General features: G+C 44.7%; 1 protein-coding gene across 2 annotated transcripts in view; it reads left to right on the top strand.

Moving 5' to 3' along the window:
- STK4 (serine/threonine kinase 4) overlaps positions 1 to 15,507 on the top strand; it is a 48,819-nt gene extending 33,312 nt beyond the window's left edge. For both annotated transcript variants that reach the window (XM_036395580.2, XM_036395579.2), the window contains one exon: positions 12,411 to 15,507. In XM_036395580.2, coding sequence (XP_036251473.1) covers positions 12,411 to 12,569 — 159 coding nt within the window. In that variant the 3' untranslated portion in view covers positions 12,570 to 15,507. The remainder of the gene's footprint in view (positions 1 to 12,410) is intronic.
- The last annotated feature ends 3,462 nt before the right edge of the window (positions 15,508 to 18,969 follow it).

The following is an 18,969-nucleotide window of genomic DNA, read 5'->3' as shown; positions in this document are numbered from 1 at the left end:
ACATCTTTATTAAGGACAAATGGTTCATTCTTGTCACCTTGTAGTCAAACAATCTTTCTAAAAATAAACCCACGAGCAGCTTGCTTCTCCTTTTTATTGTTTAAGTAGTCTTGATTGTTCTGTAACATTTGCATGAGGAAGACACTCTGAACCTCACTGCAAACCTCATTGGATTTGTGGCCAATGTGACTCACAGCAAGTTCTGTGTACGTAGGTTTGATAAACCTTTCCAAATTCCCTTTATAACAACAACAAAAGAAGAATATACCACATTTGTTTTAAAAATTTGTTAGCAATATTTAAAATTGAAAAAGGTACTTCAGAGACATGACTCTTGTCTCTGCTGGGGAAGAGAATAGATTCTTGCTCTCTCCCATTTGGTAACAGGGTCATTGCTCACCACCTGCTTTCACTTTGGTGCAAACTGACATTGACTGCAAAGCACTTACTGCCACAGCTTGCTGTCAAATTTTCATTTTTTGCTATATTTTTGTATATAGCAGGCCTTCTGTGACATGAGGCTTTTAGATGAAACCTGCAGTGAATGGGAAGTAAAATGAGTTGCTGTAGTTTGTTGCTTAGGTCATAGCCCTTAATGGAGACTGAAATAATGTAACCTGAAATTAACTTCATATCAGAGTACTCAGACTTGTAAATTCAACTTCCTGGACTATCTTGGAGGCCCCTTGCCTACTGTAGATTTAATCTGCTAAGACATTGACTGAAAGTTTTGCAGATGAGCTAAGTAACTAAAAGAATTTCATCCTGGGTCTGTGCTTATTGGGTTTGTTCCACTGCTGCTGCATGGTTAAGGTCAGGCTGCAACATGCATTTCTGCTTTGGGAGAAAGGGGAGAGGAATTGGTAGCTGAAGGTGTTATGCTGGAAAAATGCTCTCTGACCACACTGAATTCTTCAGAAAACCTGTTTGAGCCTTGTTGTGCCTTGAGATCTGTTTTCAGGGCTGGATGTGTTCTTGGCACAGCACAGCATCTCCCTTAAAGAAAGAACACTGCTGCTGAAACAAGATCTATTTGAAATGCTTCTGAAATCTTCTTCCAGCTCATCTGTCAGTGCAAATGTTTGCAAAGGGTAATGGAGCTTGAAAAGACAAGCTTGTCCAGGTTTTTCTCATCTGTACCAAAAAGGGCTCCTTTTGGAGACTCTTTGCATGGAGAGTTTATTTTAGCTGCTCTGGGTTGCCTTTGGGGGATGGAGTCTGGGCCATCTGGAAAAGTCAGGGCATGAAGCTTCCATCAGGCCTCTGTGAGCACTTTCCAGTGGGCAGGTTCTCACCTGGACCAGTGCCTGAAGTGATGAACTGTGAGGGGAGCAAAGTTCCCTCAGCTCTGACTGCTGGACCTGGTGCATTTGACCTTGTGCAGCCTCTTCTTGTGTCCCTTTAAAACCTGCAGGACCATCGAGGCATTGCTTATTGCCACACACTGCTCTGTGTGTGTGTGTGTGTGTGTGTGTGTAACCTTGGGGTTCTTGGATCAGATATTGGGGTGAAATCCTTCCCTGGGAGGGTGGGCAGCCCTGGCACAGGGTGCCCAGAGCAGCTGTGGCTGCCCCTGGATCCCTGGAAGTGTCCAAAGCCAGGCTGGACAGGGCTCAGAGCCACCTGGGACAGTGGAAGGTGTCCCTGCCCATGGCAAGGGGGGCACTGGATGGGCTTTAAGGTCCCTTCCCACCCAAACCATTTTATGATTGATAATCAAAGCTTTCACCTTCAGGAAGAGGGAGAAAGAGCAGCTTAATACACATAGACTGATACGGTCTGAAAGGAATATTATTCAGGAATGAAGTGTTTAATTCCTTGTTTTGTGTCCTGCCATCACGCAGGATTGTTATAAATGGACACACAAGTAAAAGTGAACAACTGGGGAAACCTTTCATAGTGAATTGTGCAGGTTAATTCAAGACAGATTTTGTGGAGATGGCTCACTTGGGGACTGTCCCAAAAAATATTCGCCTCTTAAATATATGCCCCTGGTTTTAAAGACAACTGCATGGACATTGAGCTATTTATTTTTCCAGAATGCCCTGGAAATCTCTGTATTTCAGTCTTTCCTCAGAAAGCTTTTAATTCTCCTTCCTGTCTTCTTTGCCTTCAAGTTGCAGCTGTTTCCTCCTTTCCCTGAGTGAAACGGGATGCAGGGCAGCATTGGACCAGGGTTTTTAATGAGCCCCTCTTTTGGGTAGACAATGTGGAGTCTTCCTGAAAGCAAACCCCTTTCAGCAGCTCTCCTGGAGCTGGAACTAAAATGAGAGACTAAGACTTAAAAATGTTTGTTGAATAAAGTTTAATACTCTTAAGATAAATAGGCCCAAGTTATTTAAAGCTGTGATGGCTGCTTGCCATGGATGATGTAGTCTGAAGCCTTTGAAATTGGAACTCTCTGTTTTAAGCACTCACTTAAAAGTGAAAAGGCCTAAAAATCTGCCTTGCAGATTTGAGTGTGTGAAGTCTTCAGATATGTTAATGATGCTTCTTACTCCACATCATTAGTAAAGGCTGTATTCAAGTACTGATTTAGTGTTAATTAATTGGTTACCACTTCAGTTACATTTGTATTTCATACTGAGAAATATCGTATGAATTAATCACTCTGAGTTCAGGTATTCTTACTTCAGTTATTCTGCTTTATTCAGGATACATGATGCTGAATGAAGAAATTAATTGTTAATCCTTCAGCAAGTAGGGCCCTTAGGACAAGGGAGAGAGGGGTGAAGGGTGCCTGGAATTGGAAGGGAGCTCCTTTATAGACATATGTACCCTTCCTAGAAGAACTTTGTTAAAGTGAAGCACCTTATTGTTATGAATGCCAATAAGGATTCCAGTTTTTCTGAATTTATAAAAAATTATTTGATTTGTAAAAAAATTTTGTTTGATTTGAAGGAATCAGCATTTTCTGACAGATTGCTCTTCTTAAAAAAAAAAAAAAGAGAAAAAGCCCACGTTGGTCAGCTCTGTAATTTATAGCTGAGTTGTGCAGCTAGCCAGATCCTCATGGCCTAATGACATGATTTATTTTAGCATGTTCAGAGGTATTTTTGTACTCTTACTTAAGAAAATTAAATCATTATCACTTAGAGGAGGAAAAAAACCCTGCTGTTTTTATTTAATCAAACCTCTGGCAAGCAAGTGCTTTTTAAAAGCAAACGGTGCTCGTTTTTTTACTTTTTTTTTTTCCCTTGCTTGCTTGTCCAGACAGGCTGACCTTTTAGCTTAGTTTGTAATTCAGTTACTGAAAAAAGAATAGCAGTGAGATAACTTGTCTTTGTGGTTATAGGATTAGTCAGCCACTTTCTAAGTTGCTAAAGGGTTTCAAGGTTTGGACTTCCTGAAGTTCAGTACTGCAGAATACCATTGTCATGACCATTTGTCATTTCCTTTATTTACACTAAGTGTGCACAGGACTTGGGATGATTTTGGAAGTCAGTGGGGCTATTCACACTCATAATTGACACTAAGGCTAAAAAAGGAAATTTAATCTTGGACTTTAGAAGATTGAAATGAATTGCTCTTTTTTTTAAAAAAAAAGCTTCATTTTTTTAATGATCACTCAGCACTCATATCTACAAGTAGACCTTTGGATGGGTTTTCTTCCTTAATACTTCAGGCAATGCTGAGGGTAGTAGCAGCTTGCAGAATTCTATAGCTGGGCTTCCAAAACTTCCCTGAGCCTTGTAAGGATTACAGCAGGGATTAGTGAAGTGCAGTTCTTGGCTGGGAGCAGCCCAGGGATGCCAGTGCTGTGGATCCAGGCTGTGGTGTTCCCACAATTCTGTCAGGGTAGCCTGGGGGAATGGGATGTTGGCTGTGATCCTCTGAAATTGGGAATTTCCTGATACCTTGCTGTTTTGGTTTGGAAAGACAGGTGTGTGCTAAGGAAGGCAGGAGCCTCCCCTGAAGTGGAAAATGTAAACCCTCTCCCTCTGAATTATTATAAATTTGAAATTAAGGGGCTCTCATTCCTCTTATTCCTGCTCCCTTTTTTTTTTTTTTTTTCCGGAATAACAGTTCTTTATTAGGGAAGAAAATAAAAAAATAAAATAAACAATGCAGTAAATCAAAACAACACTGACAGAGTCAGAACCCAGCCTGACACCCTGTGGGTCAGGGTGTTGGCAGCAGTCCCATTGGAATTGTGGCTGCAGTCCCCCAGGAGTGTCAGGGCTGGTTCTGCTGGAGCAGGGATCCTGTAGAAAGGTGCAGTCTCTTCCTCTGAAGATCCAGGGGAAGAGGCAGCTGCTCCTCTGGGAATCCAGTGGAGAAGCTGCTCTGCTGTCCCAGAATCTCAGATTGTACCCAGGTAGGAATGCTTGGCTCCTCCCCTGGGTGGAGCATCTCCCCATGGGATGATGGAATTTTATCAGCCATGCAGGGAGACTCAATGGCCCATGAACAGAAGATAATTAATAATTAATGGCCCATGAACAGAAGAGATCTCCTGGAGGGAGGACTGGTTTATGGAAGAGATAAGGAAAACTGCCCAATTAACATAAGAGAACTGCCACACCTCTAACAGATGGCAAATAGAATACACATTGCCCTGCCACAGGGGACACTTGCCAACAGCAAAGCTGCTCTCTGGTTCCTAAAGGCTTTCAAGGAATAGGGGAAAATGTCCAAAGTGTGGGGAGGGTGGGAAGGCAGAGGTGCCTCTGAGCTGGTGAGGAGCAGTTGTGTGTCTGTTCCAGAGCAGCCACAGGAATGGGCTGCTCAAGGTGGGATTGGGAAAGGTCCTTGCTGAACCAGTAGGATCAAACATTATGGGTGTAAATGTAGCCTGAAATAAGGTATAGTGCAGTAGCAAACAGTGGCCCCAGCAGGCCCTGGTGAGACCCCAGCAGTGGAGCAGTGCTGGAGCAGAGGGGCAGCTGCCCCTGGAGCTGGGATCCTGTGCCTGCTTGGGAGAAGCCTTGCTCAGGCTGCCAGGCTGGGGAGAGGGGTCTGTCATTCCTGCAGAGGCAGTTCCAGTTCAGACACGATCTTCCCAGTGTGTCTGGCAAGGAGAAGGATGGCACACATGGCCCTGCAGGAATTCTGCAGGGGTAGTACAGATACCATGGTCTGGTGTCACGAGCCTTTATTTTAATTAAGTAAGCAGAGCTACATGGAAAATGACCTGGGATCCTTACTGGTATCATAACAATAAGGTGCTTCACTTTCAGTAGCTCCACATCTGTGCCAGTGAGGTAGAGCCATCCCAAACACTTCTCTTGAGAGCCCCTGGGTCCCCTCTGATATAACTCTCTGTTGAGATGCACTTCTCCAGTTCAGCTGGGGATCAAAAGCTGAGTGTGTGGTAGTGTCCATCTTTTCTTTCAGAAAAGTGATGCTGTGATTGCACTTAAATATTCAACTGGCTGAAGCTGACTTGACCTGTGGGTCACCTGATGATCTCACTGACAGGGGTGCTTCTTTGTGGAAAGCCACCTGCTGCTCAGGTGAGGGGGCCTCAGAAGAGTCTCCAGATGTGCACTGATCACAGCTCCTGCTGTGATCTCTCCATCTTTGTGCAGTTGTAGCTGCAGTGCTCTTTTGGCTGGTGCTGGATGCTGCAGCCCTTGATGTGCTTTGCCAGTATATTGCCTAAATAATTAAGGTGCTTTAAAAGCAGAAGCTTGTGCTGCTGAGACTTATTTTTCAAATCTTTTGAAAGATTAATATCTGTATTTTTAATCTTGCATGAAATCCCACAATGAGTGCATTTCATCCACTGCTTTCATAACAGTGAGAAACTTCACTGACATGCTGATGCTAAAAGGGAGGAAAAGCAAGATAATTAGTGCTTGTGTAGGCACAAGGGCTCGTTCTGATTTACTGCAGCCCCTCTGTAGCATGGCTGCTTGACAGATCTGTGAAGTTGTAGGGACCTGATGGATGAGGAGGAATGGTCAGAAAGTGCCAGTAGGTCCTTGTGTCCTTTGCATTTGACAACTTAAAGTGAATAAATAGTTAATGCCTGCTCATACATTACATCAAAGCTTTCTCGTGCTGGAAACGTAAACGAGAACGAGGCACTTAATTTTTAGAGCAGTGATTGAAAGTATGCCAAGTGATATTGAGGCAGCATTTCAGGAAAAATGCTATGGGAAAAAAATGGTATGCTATTCCAACACCAATTTATATCACCATCTTCAAGATCTAAAGTCTGGAGCACTGCTGAGCCTGAGAAATTACCTTACTACAATTTAATTTTGGCTGGAGAAATTGAGGACTTTTTTTTTTCTGGTTTAAAAAAAAGTGCATAGTACTTTTGAGTAATCTGTGTCCTCAGAGTATATTTGATGTGAGCATTTAATGGATACCTTGTTTAACCAGTCTTTCAAGTTACAGGAAGCTAATTCCAGGATAATCTCGGCTCTTACACTTGTCAGAGCTCCCACTGATGAATCCCTGGGTTCTGCCACCCCTCCCTGGCTTGTCTCTCTGTAGCACCACTGCAGTCCTGCAGCTGCAGGCTGAGCTCTGCCCCAAGGTGGCTGCTGCAAACAGTGGCTGGGATGGGAGAGCTCCTCCCAAAAATAAAACTCTTCTTGAGGAGGTGACAGCACACGAGTTCAGGAGTTGAGGTGGATTCACACCAAGCTGACCTGCAGGGTTCTGGAGAAGGAAGTGTCAGTGCCCTTGGTTTTATCAGTGGGGAAGCATCTTGGTAGCCTTGGTGATAGCCAAGGTCAAGTGAAGCAAGAGTTTAATTATTCTCTTCTGTGAAGAGCCTCCCTTCCTAAAGGACACCTGAACATTTAATTGAACTTGTAGGAATTGTTTTATACTTGTCTCACATGTAGCCACTTCTGCTGTGTGATCATCAGCAGCCTCCCCTGAGGGGTTTCCACACCATTGCAGTCCCAGTTGGTTCTGGTTTTGTTTTTCCAAAGCAGACTGTTGCTTCTGTATTACTGTGGAAATGCTTTGCATTATCTCTAACAGCAAATTCTTGTTTGGCATTTAATGTTTACCATAGCTTGGGTAACTTGATTTGGGTAAAACCCATCCTCAAGCCACACTTAGAGTTTGCCTGTCTAAATACACACAAAAATTGATGGGTTGTGCTCCCTGCTGATGGCATTGATGAGTTTTGTGGGGGGCTTTGATCACTGGGTATGCAGTCAAGAGCTGTTAGATTGCAGCATAAAACTAGGCTTAAAAGGAAACTATAACAATAAAAGCTGTGCTAAATAGACAATTAATTTGTTTTTCCTTGGCTCCCATCTAGCTTGTATCTTTTCTACTAAGAATTTATTTCCCTGTGTAGCGTGGGAAGCTGCAATTTTATTATTTCTGTATTTTAGTCTTCAAACTCCCACTGCCCCTTATGAAGTGATAATTGCCAAAGCCAGTTTTTCTAAAGGCTATATAAAACTTAAAAGTTTGACATCAAGTTATGTTGAGCAGTAAATGCCACCTGGAATCTCTGGGTGAAAGGCAGGCAGAGCAATTGCTACAGCTGGGTGTTTGCTTTCTAAAAAGCCACAGGCTCTTGGTGACAGTGGGAGGAAATTTGGAAAACACCCTGGGCATGTGGAAGACAAGTGTTCAAACTCACAGGAATGATGGTAGAGGAATATGTCTAGAGGGCTAAGGAAAAACAACTTCCTAATTTTATTTGTAGGATTGGTTGTAGTACCAAGACTTAGAAATATTCTCTTTCTGAAGAACTGTTCAAATGCTTTCAGCAGGAGGAAAGTAACTTCATCTTACCAGTGTTGTACTTACTCCAATTTTAGCTCCAGAAGCCAGGGTCCATCTGCACAATTGAAAAGTGATGGTAGAAAAGCTGCATCCACCCAGGGGATGGAGGGTTCCTGTTTGGCACAAGCCTCAGGATTTCAAAGATAGTATTTAAAAGCAAAGCCCAGATAGCTTGAAACCTTGCAGACATGCAAAGAAAAGGCTTTGTGCTAAATGCAGGGGTCAAATTCAGTGTCAGTGAGTAAAAAGAAAATTTCAGGAGGAACATGTTTTCCACTTGTCCCAAGATAATATTTTTTTGATTCCTGTGCAGGCAGTGAACTAGAGCTTGGCCAAAACTCTTTGTTGGGAGAGAAATGTGTGAAAGCTGCTGGGAAACAGCTCATTTCTGCTTGATGCTTGTAATTCATGCAGCAAGGAGGTTTGGCTGGCAGTGGCTTTGCCAGAGGAGCAGATCAGAATGATGGCTGAAGCGGCTCAGGGGTCACTGGGCAGCTGTATTTATGTCAGTAGTGCAGGCTGGTCCAGGCAGTGGTGACCTTGTGCTGCTCAGGGGCTCTCGAGGGACCAGAGGATGTGCCAAGCCCCAGACTGGGCAAGCTGCAGACCTTGCTGCAGGCAAACCAGCACGGCTGCTCCTTGCTGTGAGGGCTCTGGGTACTAAAAGGACTGGGATAAACTATTTCCACCAGCTTCTAATTCAAAAAGTTTTCACCATTTTTGGGGGTTTTGTTTGGTTTTCGTGGGGACGGGGCAGAGGATGAGTTAATTCTCTAGGCTTTGTGTTTTACAACAGATTTTTTTTGTTGTTGTTTTATGTGAAACAGAAATCTGGCATGGTGGCAGGGTTTTGGGCTGTGTCCTGCTTGGGACAGAACAGTAGAGCTATAAAGTTCAGACCATGGTGCCCTTGAATGCCAAACCCGTGGCTGTGTCTGCAGAGAGCTTAGATTATTCTCCTTTTGCTGCTTAGGCTCCTTTACATTCAGTAGAATATCATGTTGCTGTGACACTTTACCTGACTGTAAGAAATGAAGTGGGGTTTTTCCCCCCTGTTTTTAAAATGCTGATTTGAAAGAACTGCAACTCAAAAGCAGTTTGCTGAGTTGAACGTTATTCAGTGGGGTAGTTGTCTGCAAATCTGTCAGAAATGCTGACAAAGGAATGTCATGAATAGCTTACAAACCTTCTCCTTGAGGAAGAAATTGTATTTCAAATTATCTGTTCCTGATTTGTCCATCACTACTGCATAGGCATGGAAAGGCTGCAGGTTATGTCCTTCTAAAGGATATAATTATGTATGTCCTTCTGAATTATACAGTAGAAATCATCAGCATGTTAAAACAAGATGTTGCTGTCAGTGGTATCTGAAGAAAACAAACAGTATCCAGCAGCTGTGGGTGAGAGGCTTTCAGATGAGCACTTCCACCTCTGGCATATGTCTTCAGTTGGGCATTTTTACAGAGTTAAGATCATTCTCAAAATCTCAAGTAAAAATTCAGCTTTTGATCAAACAGTTAAAAATTAGCTTTCTCAACATACAGGCTTGCTGGAAGAGTTTCATGTGCTGCCTCCTCACAATTTTGATAGATTTGTTTGGCCAACCTTAGAACAAGTATTTTTTATCCAGCTTTACATTTGAAATGAGATTCCTTCCTTTAGAAGTTTGTCTTAGGTATTTGATCAGCATGGACAAAAATAGAGACAGTTAGACTTCTTAGAGCAGAGGAAATGCTGAGAAGTGAGAGAGGAATGGGACTGAGCCCATGGCTAAAACCAGCTCTAATTGCAGCTGCTCAGTGCTGAGACTTTACCCTGAGTAACTGTCTGTCATGAGATGCTGTCCTTGTCCTTCTTGCCTTATTTTGCTCCTGGCATTTCTCTAAGAGAATAATGTCATTGTCCCAGGAGTGCAGAAACAGATACACTGGAGTCTAAAGCTTCATTTCTGTGGCATTGCCTTACAGCGCAATGCCAGGCAGCAAAGTGAAATGGAGGCCAGCTCATTTTGAACAGTTTGCTGGGCTTTTGTTTCCTTCTGAAGATGTGTGTGTGGGTGGAAGGACAGGCTGAGTGATTGCCCAGGCCGGGTCCCCAGGCTCTTGCTGCTGCAGCAGGAGCAGAGGGCCGGGTGTCCCCTGCTCTGGGTGGCTCTCGTGGCTCTCACTGGGCACCTGCCAGTCTCCCATCTGGGCTGAGCAGTCACCTCCTGGGCCTTGCACCAGCGCTGCCCTTTGGCTTCTCCCCCCCTTGCAGGAGCAGTGTGGCATTCACAGACCGTGTGCCATCGTTCCAGGTGAAAGCTGTGAGTTGTTCATGCTCACTGTCACAGCCCTGCACACAGGTGTTCCTGTGCTCCCAGGCTCCTGGGCACATGGACTTACCTCCCTTCCTTCCCCCAGCCTCCCTGCCGTGTTTAACCCATGACCAGCTCTGTAAGCTCTGCTGTGCTCTGCATCATGCAGGTAACCCACTTCCAGTTGGCTCATACTCACATAAATCTGGGGCTTTGCCCACTCCAGACTTAGCTGTGCTCCAGCATCTTCCACACTGTTCAGCCATCTGTCCTGGCAAGCACAGTCCCTGGGATTGTCAAAGCTGTTGTGTCCCTTGGCAAGCAGCTCCTACACTTTGCAGGAAGGCTTGGTGTGTCAGTGGAGGATGTCCCTGATGCTCCATCCTGTTCAAGGACAGCTGTAGGGCACTGTTTTCTTACTCCACGTGTCCTGGAGAGCCCATTGCTGTACATCTGCTCTGCCAGCTCAGGCACTTTGTTTCTGGCTCTGAGCAGCACCCAGGCACTTCAGGAGGGTGGCAGAGAAGGCTCAAAGGGCACTTCTGGAAGATTGCAGCCCTAGGGCAATTTCTCACATCTAACAGTTGGCTTAGACCTTGAGCAAGGTGGTTTAGATTTGTTCCAAAACTCTCTTTAAGCAGTCCAGCACTGGGAGAGGTGTAGCTGCTTAGTATATGTATTCAGTACTTGTATTAATATTTTCTTCTGGTTTGCATTTTTATTTGACTTTTCAATTCCCTGGACTATGAGGAAGTGGAATGTTGAATAATTACCTGCTCCTTAATAAATTAGTGCGAAAAGGCAACTGGTGCCATGCATCAACTTAAACTGCTGCCTGTTAAAGTTGCATTAATGTGTATAAATAATATATATCTTTGTGGAGGAAGTGCTTTGTCTTTCTAATGAACAGTTGCCTGATTGGAAAGGCTGAAATACTGTATACCCTGGGCAGAAAGGTTGTTTCATGTGTGCCTGGATTATTAAAATGGATTTGTGATCTTGAAGCAGCAGAATATGAAGTTATTTAGCAGAATATGCAAAAGAACTTCAAAAGACATTGTGAGAAATTAGATAGCAGGTGACTTTGTGATTTAGGGACTGGTATCTTTTCCACTCAGGAAAACGCATCAGGAGTTCCATATCTTAGTTTTAAGGAGTGATGCAAACTGCCATTAAACATTCATTTGTTGCCTTATTGTAGGCAGCAAACATTTCACTTCATGTTTTGGTTCAGAAATGGCTTGAAGAAAAATCATGACAGCTGATTAATTAACAGCTAAACTAGGACAGCCCCACTTGCAGGAAAATAAAGATAAGTCACTTAATTATGACATTTGTTGAAAACAACAAAAAAATTTGACAGTTTTTTGTGCACAAGAAAGAACCCACATTATTTTGCATATTCTTAGCATCCACAGCAGGTGTTTAGTGATAGCAGGTGCTGCACAGTCATTTCTGTCCTGCTGGAGTGCCTGTAAAACAGTCTCTCCTGTGATCACTTGGTCTTGGATGGGGAAAGGACTGGTGCTTAGGTAAACATTTGAAGCACTTCCAGTGTCCATATTTTTAACATTATACTAAAATCCTGTCTGTTGCACCAGTTATAATATTATAACATTACATAAAGGCTGTAGCTGTGGACAATCTACACTGTCCCAGGCCATACTTGGCATCTGTAATCACAGAGCAAAACTTTTACTTGGCAAATTGCCACAAAGCAAAAGAGAGCCAGTAAACAAAAAGGTCAGGCAGAGAGAGAGAATTCAGGGAGAGGGAGCTCGTCCAGATGAGCCTGACTTCTTCACGTGTACAGGAAAATACAAATTGTACTTGCATATCTTATCAGTACAATGCTGACCCAAAGTGACCTGGTGTGTGTTTGTGCTCTGGGATTTCTGGTGTAGCAGAGTCTGAATTCCTCACCATGACTGAAATTCAGCCTCATTGTACATAATTGCCTTTTTTTTTCACATGCAGCTTTTGTCAATGATATTATTTTCTTCCTGTTCCCTATGTCTTAGTCTTTTAGCATAAGGAGGTTTCATTGCAAAGAAAGGGGAGGAGAAGAGAACTTTGCTTTCTTTCCATCTCAGTGCAGCATTTTTGTCCTAAGCCTGCAAAACAAAGCATTAAAAAAGCAACTCCATGGGGGAAACATTTCACTGGTTGGTTGTGTGCTCACACTGCCAGCAACCAGAGCATGTAATGTACCTGTGAAATGAGCAGCAGCAGTATCCTGGGGCTCCCACCACTCTCACTGAGGGCAGCAGCCTGGAGCAGAGCTCTGGGTGTCTTTCCCTGCTGGAAGTTGCTCTGTGGCCGTCCAAGGAGCAGCAGGATCCCTGCAGGTGTGCAGGTGATGGTTGTGCTGATTTATGTCTCTGTTCCTCTTGTGTCTCCCTGCTAGCTGAAGACTTGGAGCGTGGATGAGCTGCAGAAGAGGCTCTCTGCCCTGGACCCCATGATGGAGCAGGAGATCGAGGAGATTCGCCAGAAGTACCAATCCAAACGCCAGCCCATCCTCGACGCCATCGAAGCCAAGAAGCGGCGGCAGCAGAACTTCTGAGCCACGGGGGGAGCCTTCCCCCAGCCTCAAACAATCAGCCCCTTGCTTTTATGACTACTGAACAGATTGATTTCTATTGAAATATGCTAGCAAAATAGAGGGCAATACTTCTGCTCGTTTATTTTTCCATAGCACCTTTTGTGAACTCAGGAATGCCGTCACGTGGAAAATCCTGATTTTATGTTTTAATGTTAGACACGTATTTAAAACGTAATTCCAAAAGAGTTCTGTTACTGTTTTTAGGAGGGTTGTTTTTAAACCAGAGGAACCAGATAGAAATTGGCTAATGAAAGTTGGCTCACTCTCTTTTCAACTGAACTTTCAGGAGTCTATTTTGGTTTAAGTTAATACAGATGGTTGTCTGTAACAGCTGATTCTTTTGTGGGTTTTTTGTTTTTGTTTTCCTTTGTGAATGCACAGACTCGATTTCAAGCTGTTAACTGTTTCTACTGTTAAGGTACTGATAAGTTTTAGGTCACTGAAGAGAGCAGGTGAGAACATGTACAAACTGTTCCAGCCTTTTGAAAGAAACTTAAATCTCAGTTTTTAAAAAGCCTGTAATAAGCCCCATGCCTTACACTGTGTGCTTTAAGCAAGTGTGATTTCTTCAAGACCTCAGTTTTGTCCTCGTTTTGTGTACTTCATGAATTTACACGAGTAGATAAAGCATGTTGTGCCTCCATAAGAAATTACATTCTGTAATTTAAAATCCACACCCACTTAAAACCAAAAGCCAGTCAGTGATCTGATACCCCTTTGTCTGTCTGTTTGGAAATGTCCTTCAGGGAGACCCTGCTGAGAATGGAGTGCTGGGAAAAAGAAACAGCGTTTGAATGGGTGGAAGTTGTGTGAACCTCTCTCAGGAATTAGGTACTTCAGCTGTGTCTAAGAGGACTTAAAAATCTCCACAGCTTGTGAAATATTTTATAGGCTTCATTTCAAATTTAGACCTTTGGATGCTTGAATAAAAACTTGATTTCACAATCCTTCACATTTCTGCAAGGTTTAGCACATCAGGATAGTCAAACTGAAAGTAAGGACTGTTAAATTAACAAAGATGTGCATTTATGGTGGTGGAGCAAAGGCGGAGTCGATCTGGATGAGAAGACAATTACCAGTGTCCTGCTGGAAGAGGTTCAGTCTCTTCCAGCTCATCTGGATGCTCTTGTGTTGTTGTTTTTTTTTTTTTTAATTTCCCTGCCATCCTGCCCAGCATAGCTCAATCAGCCACAATGCCCCAGGCACGTACAATCGCTGTGGGGATGGTGCAATCAGCTCACATCAGAGTGGAGAGTAAAACAAGGCCTGTTTGAGGGCAGAGACTGAGCCATGCCTCTGCCCCCTGGGCTCTGACAGCACAGCTGTGCAGTTCTAGGTGTGCCTAGCATATGATGGAATGTTTGGGCAAAGCAAGTCTTTCTACCAACGTTATTTTTGTTTTGTTCTGATAGAGGGAATGGTTTCCACATCCTGCTTCTGAACTAGGCCTTGGTACATCACCCAGATGATTAAACAGCAGTGTCTCCTGAATCAAATGCTGCTACAGAGGTGATGTGTTTATTTCATGTTTCTGTAGGGTCTTGTTTCCCCACTGGAGCAGGCTCTTGGCTGCTGCTCACAGTTCTGCTCCACAGCTGTGAAAGGAACCAAGCCATCCTTACCCTCATTGCATGGCTTTGTCTCAGTTTGCTAATGCAGTGGGATCACAGCTGTCCCTAAGGAAAAGGGAGGCAGTAAGCAGTGTATGTAGGGTGCTGCAGGAGGAGCACATCCTGGGATAGCCAGCAATCTGACAGCCCCAGGTACTGGGGAACATCAGGGCTCCTGCCATTGCTCATCTGGAATCTGTGCAATGGGCTTTGCCCTAACCATGTCTTCATGATGAGCAATTTTCATGAGCATCCTTTGCATCAGAGAAACTCCTCCAACTCAGCAGGGAGTTCTCTGGTCAGTGTTAGATCCTGTATAAGTCATTTGGGTGGATCTGGCCCAGTACCTCTGGTGTGACAGACACAGAGGTCTGTGACATGGTAAATTGTGCACTGCCCATGTGGCGTGGGTCAAGCCTGTTCTGCTGGAAGGATTTTTCCTCTGCACTGTATAGATAACTCTCTAGAGATCAGAGGGCATTAGAAACCCCAACTTTAAGGTGAAACACCACGAGATGGTGTCTATTTACAGAATATGCAACCTGTGACTGCTGTAACTGAATGTAAGCACTCTTGAAATACTCTGCTTTGCTGACGTGATTGTCTTAAAATATAGCAAACGAACCAAAATAACTAAAACTGGTCCAATGGCTTAACTGTCTTTGAACCTTTCTAAAATGCTTGCAGTGGGTGAGACTTAATGATGTTTCTTGCATTTGGAGCTGTAGTGCAGAGGAATTATTTTCTCCTTCACTGATTTTCCATTTGTTGGAGAAAATGTTTCCCCTTTTGGTCCCTTTGTAGAATGTCTGGGAGCACAGTACCTGTTCATTCCTCAGAGTCCTCCAAGCTATGACCAAGGCTGGTACCATAAGGGAAGGATGTTTTGACAAAGTTTTAAGCAAAAAACTTGCATAATTGAGAATTCATGTGCTCCTTGGGCCCATCTGCATTTGGAAAGGGTTCTGGACAAACCATTCTCTTTGCTTCTAAAACCCAGAGATACTGATGGTGTCAGTCATGTGAGACTTACAAATGTGAAGTTTGTAGCTTTAACTTTTTTTGTAACAAAGAAATTAGCAACACTGGCATAAACTGCTGACTTGAAATGCTGTTTTGTAAGATCTGGCTGTTTGTATATAATAGTGTTGGGTCTTTAGTTTGTATATGTATGGAACAGTAACTTTTGTTGCATTCCTCTCAGTTTGATACAGGAGATTTTGTTTCATCTTTCTCAAATATCTTGCCTTATTTGTTCAAAGGGGCAAATAAACTGTCCCTACCTGAAAGCATCAGTGTTGTGTCTCATATTTATGCACTGCAGTGTTTGGGGGTGTTGCTGTTTACCAGGACAAGTTTTAAGATGATGCACCTCTACTCAGCCAATGTTACACAACGTTCTGGAGGAGAGCACAAGCTTTCAGGAGCACGGGCAGTGAACATGTTTTAGAACTTTACTAATTCTGCAGCTCGGGGTGAGATTGCTTGAGCGGAGGGGCAGTTCCACGTGCTGGGTTCAGGAGGTGATGCTCAGGCAGTTCCAACAGGGAGGAGCACAGGCAGCCCTGCCTGGAGCTCCAGCCATGCAGGAGGGATGATTTCCCCACGGGGTGCTTTGGCAGATGGGGATGCTGAGCTCTGCTGTAGGTCCTTGCTGTCTGCAGCAGCTTCCCTGAGCCTGCAGGCACATTTGGGGCTAGGTACATACCAATCTATCCACCTTCCTACACAACAGGTGAGGCTGGAGGCTCGCTCCTAATTCTGGCTCACTTGCTGCACTTTGAGCTTTCTAGCTCAGGGAAAGATGAAGCTGACAGTGAGTGGGTGCTGCCTTCCAATGGTGAACTGTTGGCTTCGATGTGGTTTCCCTGAGCAGTTACTAAATCTGTCCTGGAGGGATGACTAACTGGAGCAGAGACAGAATTCATTCAGGAGTCAGCTTTGGTTAGCAATTCCGGAAGAAACAAAATAGATCTGAGCTTTTAAGTGTTGGGAAGGAGCTTGGAAATCAAAGGGAGGGAGGCTGCGGGCTTTTCTAGTAACTGGGGAAGCCTGGAGCTCTCACATCTTCTCAGCAGCATTACCAGGGTATTGTGGAGCCCCAGAGCAAAGGGAGGGAGGGTTGTGCAGCCGTCGCAGGGGAGGGTTTGTGTGCACCCCCTCTGTTCTGGCAGCACTGCACCTGCTGCACAAACTTCTGCATGTGGCTAACAAACCCAGCAACAGCAGCTACCCATGAGCTGGGGCTGGTGGTTAGCCTTGGTTTCCTCCCCCATAGAGGAAAAAGTCAGCTCTTCACTAAGCCCATAGCACCAGCAGTTTTTAATAATTATAAGCATTAAGCTACACGAGCTGCTGTGCCAGTGTCCTTTTTGCCCAAGTACTCATTTCCTACACCTTTATTTTGTACCATTTCCTGCTGTCCAGAGGCCAAAAGAGTCTGAGCTTGGATAAATGCTGAGTGTTGGCTGACAGCCCTGCCTCGAGAGTTGACAATTTTTCATTTCACTAATCATTTTGGCAAAATTCTGACGAGTCAAACCAGGAAATACCCATCAGCTCTTTCTAGACTGAAAGTTAATTGCTCTTTAATTTAAGAGCCCAGGAAGAAAGCCAATGTGTTTAAAAACTTTGAAACAATTCAATTTCATCTATGAAGGACTGCCCTGCTCCCCTCTAGGGTGTTGCTGTCCAAACAAATACAGTGCTGGACGTGGAGGCAGCCCAGAGTCCCTGAGTCCCATCCTCAGAGGTGACAGGAGCCTCTTGCAGTCCTGTCTGTGCACAGCCAGCAGACAACTGAGCTGTAGGGTGCATTTTCCTCAGCCCAAGGGGCTCACAAGCTCTGGACCAATATTCCTTCACTACAGAGAGTATGATCTTGAAAGAAATGTGGGGCAGTTTTTCCCACTGTGCTGCTCTCAGCAGGTCTGGATGTGAACATGCATTGCTGATGCTGTGCCTCCCTGCATGCCTGACCTGTGGGTTTTATTCCCTGAAATGGTGTGACCTGTCTAGGCACGTTTGGTTCATTTCATTCCATGCCTTCAAGGCTGCTCATTTGGCTCTCTCAGATGGTTAGAATAGAAGTCTTGATTTTGTGTTTTTCCTACAACTAAGTTAGCACTTGGGTTCAGGTAAAGGCTAAAGTGAACCCATAAGTATATGTAGACCTTGGGGCTGTCTCACTACAAGGCAAAAGTGGTTTAGCATTATTTTGTAAAAAAAAAAAAAAAAAAGGAATTACTGCACTGTTTGTTTTTACTGATCTCCTTCCATAGTTCAGCAAACAGAAGTAACACTGATTCAACATGCCAAGCAGTGTGCTCAAGCAGTGAGAACTGATTTTTGCTGAGGTCAGCAGGGTTGTAGGATCTGTGAGCAGGAGAGATCCCAGAAACACTACCAGTGAGGAGTCTTTCCTTTCTCTAAATAAAGCCCTTTAAATTCTCCTGGTTTTCTCATTACCAGCCAAGTGCACAGACCATGCTCAGGGTAGTCATGATCTGAAAGTTGGCAAAGGAAAAGAAGTTTTAAACAAAGGTAATGAAGTTTACTTTGTCTCTTTGAGCAGAGTTGTCTAATTCTCAGCTGCATTAAACAGCTTAATAAGGTCACTCCTTAATCACCATTCCCTGGAGGCAAGAGAGTCATGCTTTAGTCAATCATTTGGTGAATGTGGAAAGCAGCTTTGTAGGAATAACCTGATAAAGTGTGTAATTGATTTACCCACTGTATCAAATGAAAATGCAGCCACTCAGGAAAACTGATTAGGGATTAGCAAAAGAACACGAGTTTCCTGCTTGCCTTAGCACTAGTAAGAGAGGCCTGTCCTTGCAGCCCAGAGCTGCACAGCCTCGCAGGGAGCGTGGGCTGTGCTCACCCACTCTGCTGCTGGGCACCTTCCTGCTCTGCACAGCTCCAGCTCTGCCAGATCTGCCTGCACAGCAGTGGGAGGATTTTCCTGGTGCACTTACTCAGAGCCATACAAATCCTAATGTCTTCACAGGGAGCAGGAGGCTAAAAAAAGAAAACATCTTTCGTGGCTTTCCCAAACCCAAGCTCGGAGCTCTCGTGCCCCAGCCCCCTCTGATGTGCCCTTGCCATGGGGCAGAGGGGCTCACAGATCCTGCCTTGCTTACAGCCCCCAAGGTAGGGCAGCTTTTGCATTGGAATGATCGGCAGAATGTGGATTTTTAATTTTTTTTATGGGAAAGCTCTCAAAGGAATAAAGATTGAACAGTTTTTACCCCATCGTGCCCAGCAGACAGGGAGAGCAGTGGTGCCCTCCCCAGCCAGCCCCTGCAGAGCAGCAGCCTAGAGACCCCACCTCATTTCAGAGCATCAGAGAGCCACAGACAGCACCAGGATTCCCTCCCTCCCAGCTGTGATGCCTGTGAGTGGCTTTTCCCAGAGCCCACCAGCTCCAACACATCCCCAGGAATGCCTGGTTCACTGAGCCTCAGGAAGGTGAGTTACTCCAGCCAGGATCACAGCAGTGCTCCAGGCATGAGGACAGCTGTCAGCTAGAGAGCATACAGCATCCCACAGCATCCCACAGCATCCCACAGCTCCCACCATCCAGAGCAGGGCTGAGGTGGGAGCTCTGCTGGGCTCCAAGGTGGGGCTGGAGCTGGCTGACAGGGACCTGCAGCACTGGCTGCTCCTGCTCACCCTGACCCAGCCCTGGCTCAGCCCGTGGGCTGCACGAGCACATCCAGCTGCCACAAAAACAGAAACCAGCATCCACA

This window comes from Molothrus ater, chromosome 17 (genome assembly GCF_012460135.2).
Source record: "Molothrus ater isolate BHLD 08-10-18 breed brown headed cowbird chromosome 17, BPBGC_Mater_1.1, whole genome shotgun sequence".
In the NCBI taxonomy this organism is placed as follows: Eukaryota; Metazoa; Chordata; class Aves; order Passeriformes; family Icteridae; genus Molothrus; species Molothrus ater.
The sequence above is the reverse complement of the archived record's forward strand: the minus strand, read 5'-3'. Positions and strand labels throughout refer to the sequence as shown.